Source organism: Enhydra lutris, unplaced genomic scaffold (assembly GCF_002288905.1).
Source record: "Enhydra lutris kenyoni isolate GAN:26980312 unplaced genomic scaffold, ASM228890v2 scaffoldscaffold3, whole genome shotgun sequence".
Taxonomy (NCBI): domain Eukaryota; kingdom Metazoa; phylum Chordata; class Mammalia; order Carnivora; family Mustelidae; genus Enhydra; species Enhydra lutris.
This window is the reverse complement of record NW_019154087.1, coordinates 33,936,012-33,960,483: the sequence shown is the minus strand read 5'-3', so window position 1 is coordinate 33,960,483 and position 24,472 is coordinate 33,936,012. Positions and strand designations below refer to the sequence as shown.

At 38.0% G+C, this 24,472-nt stretch overlaps 1 protein-coding gene across 2 annotated transcripts in view; it reads left to right on the top strand.

The window, feature by feature from the left end:
• The window catches only part of LOC111155171 (bone morphogenetic protein receptor type 1B), a 99,562-nt gene that overhangs the window by 56,944 nt on the left and 18,146 nt on the right, over window positions 1-24,472 (top strand). For both annotated transcript variants that reach the window (XM_022515265.1, XM_022515255.1), the window contains 4 exons: window positions 8,509-8,611; window positions 9,122-9,224; window positions 19,782-19,878; window positions 20,919-21,057. In XM_022515265.1, coding sequence (XP_022370973.1) covers window positions 8,509-8,611; window positions 9,122-9,224; window positions 19,782-19,878; window positions 20,919-21,057 — 442 coding nt within the window. The remainder of the gene's footprint in view (window positions 1-8,508; window positions 8,612-9,121; window positions 9,225-19,781; window positions 19,879-20,918; window positions 21,058-24,472) is intronic.

Here is a 24,472-nt window from a genome sequence, read left to right as displayed (position 1 = left end):
ACCTGTTTGTAGTATATGGCAAAAGTATCAGGAAAATGTCAAAGTATTCTGAAGAAAATATTGTCAGGAGGAAACATGCTAGGGAGATATTTTACTGATTTTCCTGAGTGTGTAGTAATTAAGAATAAATCAAGGTGCATCATTTAAGCTGTAGTTCTGGTGATCATATGTGTAGACCTTCCGAAATTATCCCAACTTTAAATATTTTGTCCTCTTGTCTCTGTTGGCCACTGGAGTGTCTGTCCTGCATTGATTTGGAAGAACATGATCGGACAGGGCTCACTGCAGCGCAGATGCTGTGTGTGGGAAGGAGAAGGTTGGTATGTTCAAAGAAGACTGGTTTTCCTAACATGCAAGGAGCAGGAGGAGGTATGGCTGTAGTGGAGTCTGGAGCCAAGAAAGATGACCCATGGCCTGGTTGGCTCTATTAAGAATGTTCATTTTATACCTGGAAGCACTGGGAGGCCATGGAGGGGCATTGGTTTCAGCAGGAGTAACAGTAGTATTGATGAGGATTTCAGAAGGACAGTTGATGTGAGAGAACATGATCTTGGACTCAGGTGGTGCCGACGCAAGAGGGATGCGCATGTGTTGGGGAGCTATGTAGAAGGAAAGTTTTACGTTGATGAACTACTTGTGCGAGGGGCCCAAAGGGGCTTCACAGGTTGATGGATGTTCATTGAGTTGTACAGTGTAGGCTTTTAATGAAAGAGGACAGAGGGGAATAATTAAGTTCCAATTTGGACATGCTGAGTTTAAGGTTTTTGACACCTGCAAATGGAGACACCAAAGAGTTGGTCATGGGAAATGGATCTGGAGCTGGGATAAGAGTTTGGGGGTAGAGTCTAGAGTGAGTAGAACATGAGTTAGTTTTTGCTGTGAAACAAATAACCTCAAAATCACATCGACTCACAACTAAAGATATTTATTTTTTTCATTCCTGGGTCTACAAATGGGCTGCAGCTGTGCTGGGCCCTGCTGGATTGGGTGGGCTTGCTTGAATTCAGGCCTGTTCCACATGTTTGTTCATCCTTCTTGGACAAGAAGCTAACCAGGACATGTGCTTTTTAACTTGCCTGGAAAGGAACAACCTCTTGTTCTTGTAGCATGTCCTCTAGCATTTTACTTAACCAAATCAAGTGATACAGTCAAGCTCAACTTTGGAGAGAAGCCATGGCTCGGGCGGGGCATGGAAAATTGAGTACAGTAATAGAACAATCTGGTAGACCAGAGTAGGACTGAGCCTTGAGACATTTAATGCTTGGGTCAAGGAGGCTCTTCTCAGAAGTTTCAGAATGAACAAAAAGCAGTGAGTATGGTAATCGTTGAAGCCAGGTTTACAGAGGGAGGCAGTAAGGTCAGCTGTGTTAGATGCTGTTAGAGGTCAAGTCGGATAAGAACCAAAATCTGGCAGTCGTATTTATTGACCTTGATAACTGCAGTTTAGAAATACGTATTCCAAAGTCCTGAATTCCTGACCATCACCCAACCCCTGAACTTGATCTCAAAGGAGTGAATATTCATTCTTGGGTAAAAGGCACATCCTTTTTGTGAACAAGATGTTAACTCCATTTGAGTCTCCTGTGAGCTGAGATCAGTTGTGTGAAGCACAGGGGCTACTTTTGTTCCTGGGCCCCGAGACCTAGAATAAATTCAGGCCTCCATTCTTGTAAGTCCATGATGTACTCTTTTGACTTCCAACAATCAGTACTTCTCATGCTGTTTCTGGTAAAATATAACCCCCCGCCCCAACCGCAATCAGCTGCATTGATACTTTTCTAAAGTACAATAAAAATGAATTACTAGAAAATAAATTTAAAAATCTTTATAAATTGTATATTCAAATTTTTCTTTTTTTCCATTATTGAGATTTAGTAGAACTAAGTTTATTGCTATGCAAGTTTCCACTTCTGTATTAACTGCTCACAGACCAGGAACAAGCAATTTGCTGACCTGCAAGGGCATACACTTGGAGTAATATTGCATTCAGTCTTGCACTCCTAGGTAAACCAGTTCTAAAGACCAGAGTATGCTTTGTTGAGGCTTAGATAAGGGCTGGTTCAAGCTGTGTGGCCTGAGGCCTTGTAGTAAGCAGTTCTTAGCCAATCTGGTTATTGTAGGTAGGTCTCAGGCACATTACCACTCCCATATTCCTAGACAGAATAATCTTAAAAAGTGGCCTGAAACAAGAGTATATCCTCCTTAAAAGAGATTCCGAAATTCCATCTGATAATTCAGAAAAAAATGTGTAGAGTTTAGAGGGGTTTTATACTCTTCATAGCAGCAATCACGTTACCTGCCAACACCAAGGCTAGACTCATTCTTTGCCTTGGTTCCTACCTGATGCAGGTGTGTCTGCTTCCAAAATCCATGCCATTTCTATTGCCTCATGTTGTACATGTTAGAGGATGTAGCACAAGTATGCTGAAGAAAGTATTGGAACCTTTTTTAATATCCACAATTCAGAGTGAGGGGTGAAGCCACTACTTCATTTCCATTTCCAAAGGGAAGGGGTGAATCCTTCCCATTCCATTTCTAGATCAGTTCCTAGGACCTGAGACTATCACTACACACCCTTGAATGCTTCAAAGTCTCCTGCAGTAACTCTTTACATGACTTTCACCATGCCAGTGTTTTGTCTTATTTTCCAGTTTTCTTTGTCCATTTTTTTTTTTCTCTATATAGTCTGCTCCTGCTTTATATATCCTTCCCTGTCTTACTTGGACTTGGCCTGTGATAGTCATCTTTGTTACTCCTCATCACCTCTCTCAAGTTCACCCAGTCACAGAAGTCTATCCATTTCTAAAAATTATTTTTCATTCTTTTTCAGAGATGATTTTAAATATGCTACCATTTATCTTACTGGGTTTTACCAAGAATTCTGCCTGGACAGTTTTCAGGGTTTACAGGTATAATAAATCACATCAGATGTTTGCACAGAAGGTGCGCATGTGACAGCAGGCTGCCTAAATGAAGAATTAGATGAGTCTCCCGACTGTACCTTGAAGAGTCAGAGTGGGAAGAAGGGAAAGCTTAGGGGCTGGGAGCCTTTTTATAAAGTTTGCATTACCCAAGAGTTTTAAACCCCTTGCTGAATGTGATGATGTGAGTTTTCAGACAGGTGCTCCCTAGCTAAGATCTCAGAACATTTAAAGTGCACGCTCTTCTTCTCTGTTTATACATCTTCCACTACATCCGTTTTATTCCACTATTGCTCAGACTGTCTGAATATTGAGCTTGATGATCTTTTTAAGAACCGTTGAAGACTTTCAAGCAGAGAAGGAAAATGCGAGATTTCTCAGCAAGTATGCTGTACAGAGTCCTTCCTAGTCCAGCGAGAGGGGACAGGCAGGCCTGCTGGAAGGCTTTCAGAGCAATTGAAGTGAGAGACAGAGAGCATCTGCTCAAGGTAGTGGAGGTGAGACTATATAATTGCTGGATTCATATAAAAATGGAGACAAATTCAGAAGATCTTTTCCCTCATAGAAAAAAATGAACAAAATGCCAAATCATTTGGTGTGGCTGCTAGAGAAGGGTGTAAGGTAGTTACACATTCTTGACGATAAAGTAAAAGACATTTCTCATGTTGGAACTTTATTAGCAACCTAACTTCATCTGCCTGTAGAGATAGGATGTCTCCAAGGAAAACCAGAGATGGGGAGCAGTAGTGGTCCTATATGTTTTACCCTCTTTCCCTCACTACCATGGGAATCTGCCCATCTAAGATGATAAGGAAAAAAAAACAAATTTTGGGATTCTGTTACTTTGATAATTACCAAAGTTCAACATTCTTTGCTTTTTTCCCAAGTCTGTAGAAAACACTTTGACTAGCTTATGATTTCTATCCTTATTGCTAGAGGTGGGATGACTTGGTTTCTCCTAGGATCATAGCATTCATAGACTATGAGCTCCCTCAAAGCGAAGACTACATCTTCCTTAGCTTGTGTCTGGGCATCTAAGTCTGCCTTAATGGTCATGTGCTGAATAAATATTTGTCAAATGAACTACTGTTAGTAAAGATCTAAGCAGCTTTCACTGTTTTAGTTGACTAAAATTTACATGATTTAAATAACTGCTCTAAACTTTGTATGAACCTTTGAGATTATCTGTGACAGAAAACTTAAAAAACTTTCTTTATTTCCCTTGAAAGTGAAATAGGTATTTTAGAAGACAGAATGTTCTCAAGGACTGCTTTTAAAATCTACTTAAAATCAAACAGTCTTTCCAATCAATTGTGGCTGAAACCTAAAAGGAATTTAAAAGAAATTTAGGAATTCTAATATTTCTTGCATTCTGAAATAAAATTGGAATAAATATTGATCAGTCAAGAGATCTATACTCCTTGTGGGCAGAGAGATCCACTTCAGCAAGTATCCATATATATAATTTATTTCTGTCAAGAGCAAAATTTTAAATTACTCAGTAAATAATTTATTTGATAATAAAAAATATTTTAATGATGCTTTAAGACTTCCTGTCACCCTGATTGAGCAGAACAGTTAAACTCCTCTTAACTAATACTTAAAAATTATTTTATAGTGAAATTCATCTTTATGAAGATCTAAACTAGTTAGAAAAAAGTTCTACAGTAGTCCCTTCTAAACTGTGTGGTCGTGTGTGTGAACAACCCTAGCATCTGCAACAGGGAGTCATAACGTCTTAGTGGAAGAATAGAGGGAAAGGGACCACGTTGTGAGTAAACCTTATAAACACTTGATTCCCTGAAACAAAACAATCAAGAGAGCACCTTAGATAAAGATTCTGGTGGTGCAACTTTAGACATTTATGGAATTAGCTTCTGATTATCCTTCAAGAATCATGGATGAATTGGAGTCCAAGAGGCAGTTTATAAACCCAGTTTGACTACAAATGAGAAGAGCGCAGGTTCTGGTTGCATATCCATCCCAGACTTTGAGCCCCGTGTACCTGTTTCTTACTTGCTTACTTGCTTCTTACTGAAAATGTCTGGAGAGAGCTAACTCCCTAGTGATCTCTCTAGATGTTTGAGGCACGTCTTTGCTTTTGGAATATTGGGCAGATTCAAGGCACCCTCTGACGGTTCTAACAAAAGTTCATCATCAGTGCTTTGAATTCACCTGACCTATAAATTCTGAAATGCTTTGCTTTTTCATAAATTAACATGATGCTGAGAGGCAGTCAGTGATGATGACTGATCTCCTTGGTAGGCAACTATTCTATTTTGTTCATTACTTGTCTTTACCTGTTAATACAGGGGCAGCATTTTTGAAATGTTACATTAATTTCTTTCTTTTTAATTCATTATCACTACTGTAACCAAATGGCATGCCTTTGTATACATCTCACTACTCTCAGTTTTGCTTAAAATGATTTCTACTTGTGTTTTCTTCATGAGGCTTCATTTCTTCTTGTTACTTTCAACACAGTGGGAATGATGAGGTAATAATAATCAATATAAAGCATTTAAAAACTAAGATTTAACGTGGGAGCCAGGCCGCAGAATATTCAAATAAGCTGGTGCCGAGGCTTAATTGCCATTTGTGACAGTCAGCAGGCATCTCTTAGTGGAGGTAGTTGAACAGCTTGGACTCAGGGGCACAGCTTGGTTTTACGTTTGTGTTTGCTCAAGAATTTCAAGTTCTCGAGTGATTCTTAAGCTTCTGTAATTGTACTGCTCCTTTCCAGTCAGTGTCTCTTGCTAGCTAGTAGTTTCAGTGAGAAGCTTATAAATGAATTTTGCTTTGCTTTGTTTTGTGCCTGGGTGGCTCAGTCAGTTAAGTGTCTGCCTTTGGTTCAGGTCTTGATCCCAGTCCTGGGATGGAGCCCTGCATTGGACTCCCTGCTTAGCAGAGAGCCTGCTTCTCCCTCTCCTTCTGCCTGCCCCCACCCTGCCCTCTTTCATGATTGCTCTCTCTGTCTCTGTCATGAACAAATAAAATCTTAAAAAATACTATTTTTGCTTTGTTGCCGAAAATATGCACTTGAAATTGTTCTCTAACCTTTCTGCTTCTCCAACTACATATTTGGTTTCTGTCCCAGTTGTTGACTTATGGGATACTGACTTTTCTCCAGGACTTTTCTCCTCCTCCACACTCTCTGTGTTTTTAGCCCTGGCCCCTTTGCAGACAAGGGAGTGTATTTTTTTTTTTTTTTAAGATTTTATTTATTTATTTGACACAGAGATCACAAGTAGGTAGAGAGGCAGGCAGAGAGAGAGAGAGAGAGAGAGAAAGCAGGCTCCCTGCTGAGCAGAGAGCCTGATGCGGGTCTCAATCCCAGGACCCTGGGATCATGACCTGAGCCAAAGGCAAAGGCTTTAATCCACTGAGCCACCCAGGTGCCCCCAAAGGAGTGTATTTTTAAGGTTGAATTTACTCTCCCTAATTTCTTTAATTTCCCAGGACATTGTTGGAGTGACTTGACCACAGCTTAACCAGTTTTTTACTTTTAATTTTCTTTTTTTTTTTTTAATCCTTATGAGTGTGTTTCCATATATTCAGATTTTGAGGAAGGGGAACTCATAAATAATGAGAAATTAATCTTTTTAGATTTAACATATTGTATCACTTTTTCTAGCTCTGTGAATTCCTAATGTCAGAAAATTAAGAGGCACCTGGGTGGCTCAGGGTGTTAAGCCTCTGCCTTCAGCTCAGGTCATGATCTCAGGGTCTTAGGATCAAGTCCTGCATTGGGCTCTCTGCTCAACAGGGAGCCTGCTTCCCCCCCCCCTCTCTCTGCCTGCCTCTCTTCCTACTTGTGATATCTCTCTCTCTTTCAAATAAATGAATAAAATCTTTAAAAAAAATTAAATTGACTTTATTTCTGATAATTTCTGAATTTTACTTTTGATCAGAAAAAGAAGTTATACATATGGTCTAAATAGGAAGGAAAGGAATAAAAAAATCAGACGGTTATTATCTGCTCATATTGTTTGAATTTCTAAGGGACAGCTCTTTTATTTATTGTCTTCAGTGTTTACATGCTTCAGATTTTCCTAGCAATTTCAATAAATTGACTAAAAGCCCCCTAAGAATTCAGAGCAAGGGCTGTTCAGAGGCAGTCTTTCTTCCATGACCGTATTCATGCATTTGACCTCAGTCTAATGAAGAGATTTATCAGTGGTCCCTCCTAGCCATTCGTTAGTGTATTTGAACTTTGCCAGTCTAGTTCTTATAAACTGAGGTATTTTGGATCACTTGAGGGTTATAAACTGAGTAAACAATTCTAAGGGTGTTGATGATAACTGGAGGGCTAATGTATGGCAGAACGCTGCTGCCATGGATACCGAATAGACAAGCCCACAAATCACAGCTAATGCGCTGCTCAGCACTTTCTTCCCTTGACCTTTCAGGACGATGCTGCTGTTGTCTGTCTTGGACACTGAGCAAGCAAATTATGAGAAAAAGATGGAGATATAATTTAGTATTTTAATTCTCAGCACACGCAGTAGTAGTGGGTGACTAACATTAGGAGTCTGCTGGCATTCATCACCCTAACTTACAAAGACAGTGAAGTCGGTTTATCAATAGTTCTGTATGTCAGAGTTATTGTTTTCCAGATTTGGCCCCAGGAGAGGATAGAGCAAGATGGGGGGATGGATGAAGCAAGAGGTCCTTGACTCAAGGCCTGATTCTGTTACCATTTTTTCTGCGACCCTGTACACGTTTATTAGACTCCCTGCCTTTAATTTCCTCATCTTTAAAATAGAAATAATACTACTTTCTTTCCATTATTGTTGGGAGGATTAAATGAGGTAGAATAAGTAATTTTTTTTAATCTAGAAAGCCATACATAAATTTAGAATTTTCTTTGCTTTCTGTGGTCCTGTTAAAACCCCTTCTTTCTGTTGTTCATCCTCACTCCACCCCCCAGTATAAGCTCTGCCTGTTTACAACAGAGCTCGATGTTTCTTCCATATGACAGATCAGCCCCAAAGCAGAGGGACCAAATGGTAGAATCTTAGCTGGGTTATGCTGTGCTGATCCCAACTCTTACCTGTCTTTTTTTGGTGCCTTAGTAAGAGAGAAGTTTATTTCATTTGGAGCAAATAGAACCAGCATAAATGTTCACCTGCATGGGGGCAAACCCCTACTGGGCCTCTCATTTGCTGTAAGGTTCTTGAGAAATTGCTCAAGCTCTCTGAGCCTCATTCAAAGATGAGCATAATACCGCCTTCCTCATGGAGTCATTTTCCTGGATGTGTGGAGGGGATGTCTACGGAAGACCAAAGCAGGTGTCAGTAATTGGCACATATAGTTATTAATGGCATATGTTATATGGAAAGTTTGGCTCCTTCTTTCTCACAAGTTTCTAGACAGAGAAGATATTACCAATTGTTTTATGGTTATTAAATCAAATTTCACAAAAGGAAGTTTTGGAATTCTCTTAACAGATTGTAACCTGTAATGATGATCGACTTTGTCCTTATACGTAATAGAACAAATGACAAACATGTTCCTTTCCCCCCAGACACACACACACACACACACACACACACACACACACTTACTTTGCCTGTTTGGTCTTTAGCACAGATGGATATTGTTTCACAATGATAGAAGAAGATGATTCTGGGATGCCTGTGGTCACTTCTGGATGTCTAGGACTAGAAGGCTCAGATTTTCAGTGTCGGGTAAGGAAGATAAATTGATTCTACTTCATAACCTTTCATTGTCAGCTTTCAGTCAGGTTTCACATTAGATAAAACAATTGCTTTTCTTGACTAGCCTGTATTTAGTAAGTTGGAAAGTAATTTGAAAATTCTTTCATTGGGCCAATTCTGCCTTCATTTCAAAATCAAACATGGTTAACTTCTTGCGTTAGTGATTCATTCGATTGTCTTGCTCAGATTCTAGTTTAGTTAATTGCATTAATCCAAGCCTTCTTCCTCAGTTTATAACTATGTGCCCTGGCTCTTTAAATGCAATAGTAGTTTTGTTGAAATGCAAAACTGCAGTAAGATAATACATGGGAAATTTAAGAGCAATTTCCTAATAGAAAACAAAATATTCAGGATGTTTGAGAAAAATCATCAGAATTTTAAGTGAGCTCTCTAAATAGTGTTAGTTCTTTAAAAAGTTTTCGATTATGTAACTTTGAAATATAGGGGGCTCCACTAATCGCTGTTTGGGTTCAACTTTAGGACACCCCCATTCCTCATCAAAGAAGGTCAATTGAGTGCTGCACAGAACGGAATGAATGCAATAAAGACCTTCACCCTACCCTGCCTCCCCTGAAAACCAGAGGTAAGGAGAGAGGAATGCTTGGGGCTGGGAGGGCTTTAGGCACAGAATTGCTCTGTCCTCCCTAAATGAATGCACCTGTATCATTTTCCTCTGCTGGGTCAGGGGACTGAAGCAATAGGACATAATTCAAGTAGTTCTTGGAAAAGTAGTCTTATGTGGCTTCATGCTCGAGACTCTTATTTCTTTAACTTCTCCCCACTTCCCTGTAAAAACTAGAGGTCCTAGAGCTTGTAGTATGTTTCAGGAGCATGGAGGAGGGAGACGGCATTTTATGCTTACCTCGAAGTGTTATTCAGAAGTTTGCTTCAGTCAAAAACTGCCGTGAAGCTAAGGTGCATTAGAGAAATAAAGGACCAAATTGGATTATTTGCCAGATGCATTTCCTTTTGTCTGTATTAGAGTAACTACATTTTAGTCAAATCATGTATCAGTGTATTGATAGGATGGGAAAGATGTCTAGAGAATTTAATTTAAACACTTATACATTTAAGTGTTGCTCACTGAAAAAAAGACAAATACTGCAACCTGAAAGACTTTTTGTTAAAAACTACTCCTATGTTTCCTTTCTTCTTCTTGCTCTCACCACGGAATAAATGACTGGGATTGTCACAGAGTCCTAAAGCTTAAGTCTTATATAAGTGGTTTAAAATGATTTCTCATGATTGACTTTATTTCTTGAGAAAATCTTCCTAATAAAATATAATGACATTTCATGGTTTTGATGATAACATTTTATAACACTTGTTTCTGCTGAAGCCTAGAAAGCTTTAAAGGATTCATTCATAATAATTCACATAAAACATTCTATTTCCAGTCAGCGTAATAGGCATTAGGGATACAGAAATGGATGAAGAAAATTCCTGCTCTCAAGACATGCCTACTGGGATGTGAGAAATATGTAAATATTTAAATTATATTTGGTCAGGAATAGCTTAGTAGAGTTAAATTATAAGTGCAGTAAACAGGTCGGTGGTTTACTCTACTTGGGGTGGGAGGATGTCAAAAGAGCTTCATAGAAGTGACACGAACAGACTTTAAGGGTGAACAAGAGTTCCCTAAGTGGGTAAGACAGGAATAAAAATTAAAAAGAAAAAATTATAATGGCTAACATAAGCCAAGTATTATTATCAGTATCACATTAATTAACCCATTCGAGTCCCACCATAGTCCAAAGAGGTACCCAGAATTATTCCTTGTTTAAAGATGAGGAAATTGGGGGCACCTGGGTGGCTCAATCCTTAAATGTCTGCCTTCGACTCAGGTCATGATCTCAGTCCTGGGATTGGAGCCTTGCCTCAGACTCTCTGCTCATCCGGGAGTCTCCTTCTCCCTCTCACTCTCTGCACATGAGCTCTCACTCTCTCTCTGCTCTCCCTCTCACTCTCAAATAAATAAATTAAAATCTTCAAAAAAAAAAAAGTGAGGAAATTGCAGCATAGGGAATTTACCTAATTTTCCCAAATTTGCACAGTCTCTTAGTAGCGGTGACTCTAAACAGAGGCGGTAGTGATTGCAGAGGTTCGGTTTGCAATACTTGAGAGGCATTTGCAAAATACAGGCATAGCAAACAGCATGGCTGATTGGAGAAAATCTCATAATTAAGTTGTCTAAAAACCTCATTATTTAAAGTAGTTCTGTAGATCTGCTCATCAGTATCACTTGGAACTCATTAGAAATGTGGAATCTCGGGATGGCTGAATGGCTCAGTTAAGGTTAGGTGTCTGACACTTGATTTTGGCTCAGGTCATGATCTCAGGGTGTGAGATAGAGCGGGGCGTGGAGCTCCATGTTGAGAGTGGACCCTGCTTAGGATTCTCCCCATTCCTCTCCCCCTCCCTCCAACTCGCTCGAGCTCTCTCAAATAAATAAGTAAATAAATAAATAAATAAAAATTAAATAAATGTGGAATCTCTGGCCCACCCCCTACTACCAGACTTACTTTTTAACGGTACTCCTCAAGTGATTTGTATGCACGTTACAGTTTGGGTAATACTTTGGTGGAAAAAAGTAGGATCTTTAGAGGATATCGCTAGCACACTTGTGCCTCACCATGTGAGTTTGATAACACCTTGTTCAAAGAGAAGTCTGATGTCAAATTGCTGTAAAGTTCTAAATGTTTACTTTCAGGTTTCCTAGGCATTTCCTTGTGTATCAGTTGCAGAAAGTTGGCGGTCTATAGACACTGTTATAAGGGCTCACGTATTAGGAATGGGGGAGGGAGGAGGATAGGAAGTGGCTGGATGTGAACGTAGAAGTGCTAGATTTTAGGATCTCTTCCCTCCAGGGGAAAAGGTTGCTTACATGCAAGTGAAGGTGCTGAGTTCTAGAAGTTGCAGTAGGGTTTAGGAAAATTCGGTTTCTTCCTATTGCTGAGAGGGCTGCAGTGTGCATATTGTCCTGTAGATGGAGCCAGATTCTACTTAGCACTAAGCAGATGAGGGACTGTTCTCTGAGGAGGTTGAGAATGTAGGGACTTTTAAAAATAGTAGAATAAGTCTCTAGAGAACAGAGTGAAGAGGCTTTGAATAGAAAGGCAGCAGCATAATCCTTGTTTTAGAGCAGTATGGGAAGGAGGACGTAGGGATGGTTGATGCAAAATGCTGAAAATTATGAAAGGTGGTAGGTATGGGTGGAGTTTAGTGACATTAAGGTTTACTGCTTTGAACTTTGAGGATCCCAGGTAGTCCCTAGGTGAGTTCTCTGCAGATCCCATCCGTGCAGTCATTCTGGGGTCCAGTAAAAGTCCCTGCAGGCTGCAGTCTGAGAATGCTGGCATTTTTTTTTTTTTAAGATTTTATTTATTTATTTGACAGAGATCACAAGTAGGCAGAGGCAGGCAGAGAGAGAGGAAGGGAAGCAAGCTCCCTGCTGAGCAGAGAGCCTGATGCGGGGCTCGATCCCAGGACCCTGGCTGGGATCATGACCTGAGCCAAAGGCAGAGGCTTTAACCCACTGAGCCACCCAGGCGCCCCGAATACTGACATTTTTTTAACATAGCTCTACCATAAAGCTGCTGTTTCCTTTTTTTTTTTTCCTTTAACCTCCACCATAAACACTGCCATGGCCAGTGGTTTAAAAGAAAAGTGGGATAGGACAAGTTCGGGGTGGACACATCCCCTGTATCCTGTGGAGCCACTGCTTAATGGAAAGGGGCATGGGTGGAGGGAGTCAGAGTGGGGCCCTTTAAATCTCAGAACCCAGGCTGATTTTCTGGCCTAAGGGCTATGAAAATCATTCTCATAATTGAGATATTTGCTAATGAGAATGGGGTGCTTACTTACTATGGCTCTCTTTTAAGTACCTTATATATGCTAACTTACCGAATCCTCATAACCTGATGAGGAAGGCATTGTGGTTATTATCCCCATTTCACAGACAGGGAAGCAGAAGAACAATAAGGTTAAGTACTCTGTGAAGGTTACCTAGCTAAAGTAGTAGAGAGGAAATGGGCCAGTGGTATCATCTCACGGCATCTTCTTCAGAGAGTTCTGAATGACGCTCTCAAAAAAAAAAAAAAAAAAAAAAGAAAAGAAAAAAGTTTTCCTTTTGTAAGAGTGAGGAGACTCTAAATAAAACAATGGAAAATAATGGTTAGCCATGGCACCTAATAATCAATAAGCAATTTTACATTAAAGCCTTCTGTTTATTATATTTGCTTTGCTTTATTTATTAAACTTAGCATTTCTCTATTCTTAGGATATGGTATCAGGGGTTGCTCTCTCTTTCTCCTGTGTGCTGGCATGTGCTGGCTCATTCTTCCCCCTCCCGTCCTTCTAAATTACCATTTACTACGTCCCACTTGTGTGGTTGCCAGTGATTCTCAAACTTCAGATGCAACAGAATTCACCTGGATGGCTTGTTAAAACACAGACTACTGGCCCCACCCAGAGTCTAATTCAGTGTATCTGAGTGGGCCCCAGTCATTTGCATTTCTCAGGAGTTCCCAGGTGTTGCTGATGCTGTTGGTCCAGAAACTACTCTTTGAGAACCCCTGTACTTGGCATTGCCTAGTAGATTATTATGTATTATTATAGCAGATTCATTATAAATCTGTATGTCAGATGACTAGAAAGCAGAGACCTTTTCAGAAGACTAGAAGGCTAAAATATCCAGCTTGCCATTTTGGTGGTGGTTGTTCTTTTTCTTACATAATTGCTCTTCCAAAAAAGGTAAATGAACAACCACGCCACAAAACATCTGTATTACTAGATACTCCATAACAGCTTAGGCGAGGTTTCATTACTAGAGATCAGAAAAGTAAGTACTAAGTATAGCGGTAAAAACCCACAAATAAATTGTCCTTATTAAAAACAAACAAAATCTTTTCTAATCCAGAATTTTCTCAGACTCTTTTTTTTTTTAACTTAGGTACATTTAGCAGGAAATTAGAGATATACAATCTCATGCAACAAGTATTTATCAACATGTATTTATGTCCTTGAAATTTCATCTGTCATCTTCTGTTTTGAAAGAGAAGATGAAGGGCAGCCAGAATACCGTTTAAATTCTTCGGTGAATACTGGTCTTCCTTTTGCTTTTGGTTATTCCCTTTCAGCACCAGAAAAGCAGAACATCCTAGGATAACGTTCTTTCTCTCAAAGGCAGAAATATGGAAAGTTATTAGATCAAATGCAGCACCTTCACATAAACAGTCAAATATGATCTGAGCAGCCCGAATAACATCGCAGCTGGTGTTAAGAGTCGGAAGCAATGTCTGTTTTGATGGAGAGGCTTCTAGGGAAAGGTGGTACTGCCTTGCCGTCTGGCCTCTTGCCTGCTGAGCTGATCAGGGCACCAGAATGCTGGGAGGAATGATGTGTGTCTGGACTCTCAGCATCAGATGGTTTGACCAAGATACTGTGAGTAAAATGCTCTCTTGGAATTGTGTGTAGGAAGGAGAAATTGATGAGAGTCCCCCCTCCCAAGTGACTTATTTTTGTTTAATTTTTTTTTTTAATGAGCACTTTTAGAAGTGAATGGTGTTGAATAGAAGTTGTTGCTCTATTAAATGGGATCCTCTAATTTGGTTTTTGTAAAAACAAAGAAAGTTTATATGGTTTTTGAAATGGATATGTTTGTGTGTTAAAATAGAGTAATTCCTCATATATACTACATATATACTTCATAGAAAATCTATCAGAAATAACATTCCGTTTTGAAATACGCTAATCTCCATGTAGTTTAAGTCAAACTACAGCACAGAACTTCCAGAGTTAAAATTTATCTTATTTTCCTACTCCGTTAAAAAATATATCCCGAGCAGCTTACAGATTTGCTTTAAAATGCTATTCCTTAGCTTAGATATTGCCAATTAGAAATCAAAGTCTGTAGGTAAGTTATTTAAGCAATGAAACCTCTCCCTTGTTCGTCACAACACAGATAGATTGCATATATAATAATGTCCAGAATGCAAAGATGAGTTTCAAAATTTTCCGTCTGATACATATCTTATGCCCTTGGCAGTGTGAACCAATGCAGGAGAGTCTAGGCTTAAATTCCTTGCTGGAGAGTAGCTCTAGCATGTCTTGGAATGTTTAGCTCCTAACTGCTTCTACGTAATTTTGTATTTGAGACAGATGAAAGGAATTTAGAAATAATTAGTCTTTTTCTTTCTCAATGGAACACAGTAATCTGGATATAAAAATTCTGTCCTCAGCATCATAAATACAGAGAACAACCTGGTGGTTGCCAGAAAAAAGGGGATTGGAGCATGGGTCAAATAGCTGATTGGGATTAAGAGACACAGAGTTCCAGTTACAAAATAAATGAGTCATGGGTATGAAAAATACAGTATGGCAGGTCTAGTCGATACTGTAATAACATCGTATGGTGCAGATGGTAACTACACTTATCCTGGTGAGCACAGTTTAACGTCCAGAACTGTTGAATCACTGAAACTAACGTACATTGTATGTCACCTGCATGTAGAAATAAGAAAAAATAAGTAAATAATAAAGTTACCATTAACAAAATCCGTCTTAACCTACTGTGTTTCCAAGAAGTATAATCCTAAATATTTTTATTCAGGAAAATAACTAGAAAATTATGTCTTTGTTGTTATAGTCAATTTATTTATAGATGTTACTATAACAAAGAACCCCAGTGTAAGATGAAAGTAAGTTACTTTTACAATATTCTTTGTTGACTAAAATCCTGATAAAAATATGCTTTTCAGGTGTTTTGTGCTTTATTAATTGAAAGATGTCTCTAATTTATCCATGATTATAATATTGAGAACACATGCAGAGATGTCTTTGGGCAATCTTATTTCCAAGATCTGTTCTAGCTACAGGGTTTTTTTTCTTCTATTTCTTATTGCAATTAGGAACCGTCTTATGGCCTTATTAAACAAACAAACAAACAAACAAACAAACAGAAAACAGTCCCTGCCATTTTTAACAGTTAGAAACTGCTTACTGATTAGAGAAGAGACAAGTAGTGACAGAATGCTATCTTGTTAAAAAACCACCAGTGATTCTCACTTGCTTCTAAGACTGAGCCAGACTTCCCTGGAGGCTTCTCTGTTCTACTTCCTTGAGCAGCTGGAGTGACAGCGCAGGTAAAAATCTGCTGTCCCGGAGAGAACTGTGCTCTCTGTTCTTTTCCTGATAGGAATCTGGATGGGTTCGCTTTCCGCTTTCTGAGACTCTGGCAGTGACTTGAATGTTTACATTGTTAATGCTCTGAGCACAGGTAATGGCAGATTAAAACATGACCAGCATGACCAACAGAAACAAAAGGTTTATTGATAAGGATCGCCTATTCATGTTGGAAGACAAGGAGGCAGTAGATGAGGTTGCAGGGAATAGGGTTATTGGGGCAAAGAAAAGGAAAATGGGAGCTAATGCTAGCTTGAGGAAAAAACTGTGTGATGGTTGAGGAAAGAATCCCTTAGATCCTTTCTAGTCTCGTTGCTCTCATAAATCAGATATCAAATAAGATGGGTGATACAGTGTTCTATGAATTCAGAGTGTATTCTGCACTTACATGGAAATTAAGAGGCAGTGAGGCTGAGAGGTTCAGTGCAATTAATCACTTGAATGACAAAATGTTCTCTATGCAGATACTGGTTATCCATTGTGCTTAAGTAGTTAGTTCTTGCAGTTTTAATTGTATCCAGCATTCTCTCTCTCTCTCTTTTTTTTTTTTTTTCCAAATTAAGGCTTTTTGCTTTTGTTATCCTTAAAATTGGAAACATGTTTTATGCGAAGTTTCCAGCGACCGTGTTTGCACGTATGTGCACGTGCGCCGTGGCTTCTGTGCACCTGCCTGTGTGTAAACACCGCGGACTGGGCTCTCCCCAGCAGAGGGACTGTGCTCACCTGGACTTTATTGCCTACAGCCTAATGGAGGGAAATTTTGCTAAACAATTCATTAGATAAAAATCTTGGCCTCTTTAAGAGTCTGCAAATTATTTTCAGGATTTCCTAAGTAACACTTTTAGACATGCATGTGCTACTTTATACAATCTCTGTGGTCTTTTGAGCCCGAATGGTTTTTTGGACCTGTCCAAAAAATGGGTCAAGGTCCTGAACTCCTTTTTATCTGGACCATTGGCATTGTTTCTGAAGTTGTTGATATCAAGCTGCTTTTCTTTAATGGCCTCTTACAGTCTTTTTGGAGGCAGACTACTTCCATTAATATTTTGTAAGTAGTGTAGATCATAAGTAATTGTTAAACATATGTTCTAGGCTGATAAGTAAATTACCACATTAATCGTAACAGGATTTGGACTTGGAATTTAGTATAAAGACCTGTGGATTTTAATTTATAACAAAAATCCAGATATTTTAAAGTAAGATTTATTTTCAGTTTATATGTTCATGGTAATTTCTTCATTTTGATAATTTCATTACCATTTTGTAAAACAATGTCTTTGTTTTTAGGAAGTGCATCCTGAAGTGTTTATGGGTAGGAACATTATATCCGTAACTTCAAATGATCTACAAACCATACATATAAATAAATATAAATATGAATGCAAATATATACATATATATGTATATATTTGTATATATATATAGACAGACACACAGATACCCATACTGAGAGAGCAAGAGAATTATAAAGCAAACAAGGTAAAATTTTAAAAATGGTAATTCTCTGGGAAGGGCACATTAGAGTTCTTTATCCTCACAGGTTTTCTATAAGACTGAAATTATTTCAACATAATTAAAACATATGTTCACACTGATGTTGAAATAGAAACTATTGTAATCTTTTTTAACGGATATTTTGACAAAATGTATGAAAAACCTTAAAATGTATATTCTTTGAATAATTATGCTTCTAGAAATCTAGATTAAGGAAATAATCACTGACATGTGCAGTGATGTACCTTTAAGAGTGTCCACAAAATTTTATATATTACAGCAAGGATGTATTATAGAAAAATCTTTACAATCTTCTAAATATCTATTATCAGAAGACTCACTTTATAATTAGGATGTGTCTGTGTATATATTATGTGGTCTTTAAAACTCATGTTATGGGAAAAATTTATTGTTTTGGAAAATATTCACAAATTACTAATGAAAATAATCTAGCGAGCAACAGTGTTTTTTTTCCTAAGTTTTTTTTATTGTGGTAAAATACACATACCATAAAATTTACTATCTAAACCACTTTGAAGTGGATAGTCCAGTGGTATTAAATATGTTCATAATGTTATACAGCCATCACCCTCCTCCATCTCCATAGCTCTGTTCATCTTACCACCTGTAACTCTATACCCATTAAACATTAACTCCCCTGAGCTCCTGGCAACGACCATTCTACTTTTTGTCTTTTGATTTTGACTACCTAAGTATCTCATAGAAGTGGAATCATACACAATATCTGTCCTCTTATTACTGGCTTATTTCCCTTGGTATAATGTCCTCAGATTCACCATGTTGTAAAATATGTCAGAATTTACTTCCTTTTTAAGGTTGAATAGTAGTCCGTGCGTGTGCATACATATACCATATTTTGCTTATCCGTTCATCTGTCAGTGGACAGTTGGTCTTCCTCCATGTTTTAGCTGTTGTGAATAAATCTTCTATGGACATGAGTGTATGTAAGGCCGCCTTGTGGGATATTATGCTAATAAATTTTTTTTTCTGTTCATTGAAATGATACTGCAAAGGCATAGGTTAAAATGTTGTAATTTTCTTAAATAATGAGATGGTGGCGGTTTTATTGATTTCATTAGTTGGTGCTTTTTAGTTTTTATTCATGGGATATGTAAACTTTTGAGTGAAAAAAATATTACATTGGGGCTCGGTATGTTAAGCCTCTGCCTTCAGCTCAGGTCATGGTCTCTCAGGGTCCTTGGATCCAGCCCCGCATCAGGCACTCTGCTCAGCTTCCCTCTCTCTCTCTCTGCCTGCCTCTCTATCTACTTGTGATCTCTCTCTGTCAAATAAATAAATAAACTCTTTTAAAAAAATTGTTACATTGAATAGGATAAGGTCCCCAGCCGAAATGTTTAGGTAGCCATGCACTTAAAAGTATACAGCACTGTTGGAAAATTTCTTATTCATAGTAACTGAAGTCATAAATTAGAGTAATACCTTTAAAAATTAAATAACAGTAATCACTTTCTCAAGGGTATATGGTGCCCATAATAAGAACACTGCTAATTCTGTTACTACATAAGTGCACCTGGTTTTAGGTCAGTTTTCTCAAAATATGTTTCAGAGACTCTTTGCATATAAATCACCTGGGATGATTGTAAAAAATAAAATACTCAGAATAAAAATCTCTGAGGCTGAATTCAGCAAATATGCATTTGTATAAAGCTCTCCAAGTTACTCTTATTTATATGAAGTTTGAGAAGTCATTTTGCAAGTAAATCTGATTTGTCAAGAACTGGAGTTAAAACAACATGAATAATATTTAATAATTTGTTTTATAAAAGGATCACACAATAATTCTTTGAGTAGCACATGCCCATTCTTTTAAAATATGATGCAGTTTATGGAAAAGTTAACTATGTGGTTTTGAAAGGCATCTTTGTTTAAAGCAGTGCACGTCCATATATTCTGTATTCGGCAACCTTTGAGGAACCCTGTTGCTTTGTACCCATCATAAGATGACTGTGTGTGTTTCATGTACAAAGAATATAGATCAGGGTTTTTTGCCCAAACTCATGATATGGAACACTTCAGAAACCACATGAGAAAAACCTGTAAACCCATCAGCTGGATCTGAGATAAAGATGAACCACCTACTTACATTTTGGAGGCCTTGATCCACTTTCATTTGTTCATACTCTGTACTTCTATTCTGTGTCAAGCCTGTTCCTTCCAGAGGGGAAGAAATGCATGCTCTTGAAACAAGAAACAAATGCCTACATGAATTATGTTTCACACTAGTTGAGCTTCTAATAATTTTGAATATATGTGTATATATTTACTGTGCAATACGCCATATTGTTCTTCTCTGTAGGCAGATTAAAAGGACCTGGGACATCTTGCATAGGGGGCTTAGCCAACACTTTTAGGAAAGATTTGCTTCCTAATTTTCAAGTGAAAATATCCTCCGTATTATGGCTCCTTTTCTTTTTAATTTCAGATTTTGTTGACGGACCTATACACCACAAGGCCTTACTTATATCTGTAACCGTCTGTAGTTTGCTATTGGTCCTTATTATTTTATTCTGTTACTTCAGGTAAGTTTCCAATATCTAGATGTAGAATTTTGAGTTTAAAATATCGGCCTCACGTGACTGTTCTACCAGTTAACGTTTTTCACCACCACTTTCTTTGACTTAATTAATCTTAGATTTCCCTGATAATATCAGTGACTATTGATAGATATTTGTCTTAATGAAGCTGTTAATGGATAACTGTCTCATTTCTGCTTCAGACATCAAAGTCACCCAGGTAAATTTCACTCTTAGGGAATTTAGGGTAGTTAAGGAATACAGGATCTAGTTGTTACTAAGGTTTGATTCTGAGTGAAGAAATGGCCATGTTGAACTGAGAATCACTCCAGAAATCCCTTATTTCCCAAGCTAACAATTTCCTCTTAATATGGGAGAATTTTCAACTAATTTATAAATTAGTTATTCAGATAAAATAAACTTGACTATTGAAGTTAAGTGACAGTTACGAATTATTTTCATACACCTAAGAACTTATTTTCTATTCTGTGATATATCAAGGACGTTTAAATTTTTACATTTGCTTTTTTTAACACTCATTTATGATACTGTTCTGCAAGTAGGAGTTGATTCAAGTAAATTCATTTCTAATTGGAAGCTAATTATTGACAAAATGTTTCTAAAGTTGAAATTTATTTCATTTATTTATATTATTGCTTTATACATTGCCTGAGATGAGAGAGTTAGCTTTTATGTCTTCTGTAAATCCTAAATATTCATCTTTAATTAAAGACCTTAGAGGGAAAAATTTTAGGGAATGAGTATTGAAGCTATATAGAAATATTTTTGGAATCCTTGCCAGCAAATAGGCCGTTGAATGGAGAAGAATTATAGATGGATGAGATCAAGTAAAAACATGTAGTTGACTTAAAAATAGGTTAGCAAAATAATTATGTTTTGTGTTTTAGAAATGATAATGAAGGATAATGAATACTAAAAATTTATCTTCTTTTGTGCTAAAATGAAATCTGCTGTGATTACTGTTTTATCTGCAGTGTTTTACTCCCATTGCTGCATCTTAATTACCTTCTTCTGTGGGTCTTTAGGTATAAAAGACAAGAAACCAGACCTCGGTACAGCATCGGGTTAGAGCAGGATGAAACGTACATTCCTCCTGGAGAATCCCTGAGAGACTTAATTGAGCAGTCTCAAAGCTCAGGAAGTGGATCAGGCCTCCCTCTGCTGGTATGAGAAGAACATGTCTCAAATTTAAAGGAAATGCCTTCTGAGAGGAAATGTGGATAACCACAGGGTTTCATTTTACTGAAACGGAGAGGGTAGAGGACAAAGAGGAGCTCTGCGTAGTGGATTAGACATCAGATCTCAGATGCAGGGCTTCCTGATAACATTTTGACATACTGGGGGTAAGGTGATTGTTTTTTAATGTAAGTGTATGGTTAGACATTCTGATAAGGAGCAGATTAGAAAACAGTAAACGTGGGATCATCTCCCCTCTGTTTTCAGTAAGGATAGCATTACCGAACTTTGGCTTGGTGTTTGAAGGCAAAAGTATTACAATCCACTGGGATCTGAGTATTACTACAGGGGAAGAATACTGCATTTCAGCTGGAGAGCTTATGTTTCAGGGCAAAGTCCTGGCTTTTCCATTCATGAGAGATTTAATTTTCTGATGGTCCGCACTGCCAACCTTGAAGAAAACATAGAATGCATCCAAGGCACTTGTTTTAATGAAAAAAGCATTTGGTTCCTTTATAGACCATGCAAAAAGATTGATGGGATGGAAAATAACAATTTTAATGGAACTATTTTCCTTCACAAACTCTTAAGATTGATTTTCCTCATTTTTTTTTTTTTTTAATTTTCCTCATCTTTATTGTCTGGTTCTGACTTTGGATATCATGTTTACTTGATTGTTTTGGTGACCTTTTATTTTAGTACTAAAAAAAAATTTTTTTTAATCTCAAGGCAAGAATTATAACTTTATTGAGATAGAAAACCTATATGTATTTAATGTATAGAAGTATGTATTTGGTGTGTGCAGCTGGAAGAGTTTGGGGATAAGTATACATTGATGAAACTATACCCCCAACTTATGCCATGAGCATATCCATAATCTGCAAAAGTTTCCTTCTGCCCTCTTTATTTATTTATTTATTTTTTTATTTTACATGTAAGAACACATAACGTAAGATCTACTCTTTCAATTTTAAGAATACAACACCCTGCTGCTGTTAATTTTAGGCACTATGCTGTGCAGCAGATCCCTAGGCCTGACCCATCTTGCATAAGTGAAACAATGTTCTCTTTGATTAATATGTCCTCGCTGGGTGATAGGACAGAAAGCAAGTAGTGAGGTAGTCATTACGAGCCAACTGATACTACGTAGGATGTAGATTTTTTTTAATGTAGAAGTTTTTATTATCAAATTTTTTTTAATTTAATATATAGCAGATACAATTTTCACATTTAGAAACCTGGATTGTAATTTTTTTTAAAAAGAAAAGTACAAATATGAAAATCCTTTCTAGTATTAACAAATCAGATGTTTATGCTCTCGGAACTGAAACCTGCTTGTTTGCCAGTGTTTTCCTCCTTAGATGTTACGATAAGTCTCAAACCAAAAGTACACTTTAAATTTCTGAATATAATTTAGTGACACTTTTTATCTTTGAGATAAATTCCTAGTCTTTCAAGCATTGCCAATTCCATTAGTACGTTCATTAAATTATAAGAAGATATATTATTGCTAGAAAAGAAGCAAATACAAAACTGTTTGTGTTAGTAAATGCTCCATAGATTTACATAAGCAATGCTTTGTAACATCTGTAAATTAAATATAATATTTCTGTAATAAATGTGGGAAGTTTCCTCTCAAGTCCGCAATTTAACTGCTAGCAGATTTGGCTCTCCTCTGCTTAGTGCTCTTGATGCTTCTGTTCCCCCATTTGGAAAATGGAAATACACTGAACGTTTCCTTGTATGGCATGTTTGACTCCTAAATTGTTCCTTACTTCCTTCAGACTAAGTGGCTGAATTGCATGTCAGCAATGCTTTTTGATTTTTTAATCCTTCTTTCTAGAAGATAACATTAAAAAAAAAAAAAAGATTTTATCTTTTCCCAAAAAGCTTTCAGTCTGATATTGGTGCTGTTAATGGCTCTGGCAGTGGTTAGTATTACCTCTTGAATTAACAAAATCATCTATTATGCAAATACAGGACCCACCGTCCCTGGTGGACATCTGCAGTAGGCATGCTAATGACCCCCCAAACGGCCTAATTCCCGGAATCTGCTATTTTACCTGGCAAAGGAGACTTACTGGCTGCTGGTCAGCTCACCTTGAGATGAGATTACTGTGGGTTATCTGGGTGGACTCAGTGTAGGTCACATAGTCCTTCAAAGTGTAAAAACAGAAGGAAACACTGCAGCTTTACCTGATGGGAAGCGTATCTCTGCGAAGAGTGCATTCCAGTTTTCCGAACAGATCTTCTAAGAGTTCTGTGCTAGGTTCCTTATATATGCTTCCCGAGTTAGGCCAGTTGTCATCAGGATTCAGCCATGTCAGTCATGGAGTTCTTCAGATATTTTGCTGTGAGTGCGGATGGGCTGCAATCGTATGTGAAGGGACATTTGACCTGCAGGCCACTTCCTTGCCTATTTTTTCTCTCCTTGCTCTGCCTCTCTCTCTGTAAGTCTTCACAGCGCTCTTCCAGCTTACCTTTCTCTCCAAATCTAACCTCTTTTTCCTCTACCTGTCCAGTTTATATTCTTGACCTTGGCAAGTAACCATTCCACTTCATCGTTTAATTTTCAACAATTTCTTGCTGTTTCCTTCTTTTCATTTTATCTTCTGTTTCTTTACATATTGCATATAGTGTCCCTTGGCATTCTATAGCTGAGAATTCCAGTATCTGTAATCTGATGGGGTTTAACCTCCCTGGGTTGTTTTTCTTGACTCTCATTTATGGTGACTGTTTCCTTTTGATTTAAGGAATTTATTCTGTGGGGTTTTCTTTTCCTCTCTCCCTTCCTTCCTTTCCTCTGAGTACTTCCCTCACTTTCCCTCCCCTCCCCTCCCCTCTTCTCCTCTCCCTCCCCTTCCTAACCCTTTCCTCCCTGCCTTGGGGAATTTCCTGTATTCCTTTGTGAGGTCAATAATTCATTAGTTTTTTATTTCTTATATTTTACCATAATCAAGTTGTGTGGTGGCAAGTGTTCCTTCAAGGTATCTAATGCATCTGGCCGCAGTGGTGGCCAATAAGATTCTCAGGAGAGGATTTGTATTTGTTTTTGCTGAGAGCCATGGTGTGCTACCAACCTCTGGCAAATTTAGTGTCCCTCCATGGTCCCAGCTTCATGCTGAAGCCAGGTTCAGTTTCTTTACTTTTAAGGAGTTCACCATCCCAGCGCTGGTGTTCTTCCTCTCCCAGATAGCAACCTAGCTTTTTGTGGGTTCTTAATGCTTACTGTTCCCTGCTCTGACCTCAGCTCTTCCCTCCCTCCCTCTCCCCGCCCTCCCCCCTCTATCCTCCCCTTTCTACTGGGAGATTCCCTTTATTTTTGGGGTGTCCAACAATGCATTACAATTTTGTTTCATTGTATTTCATTCACAATCAAGTGCATAGTGGATGAGTCCCTTCA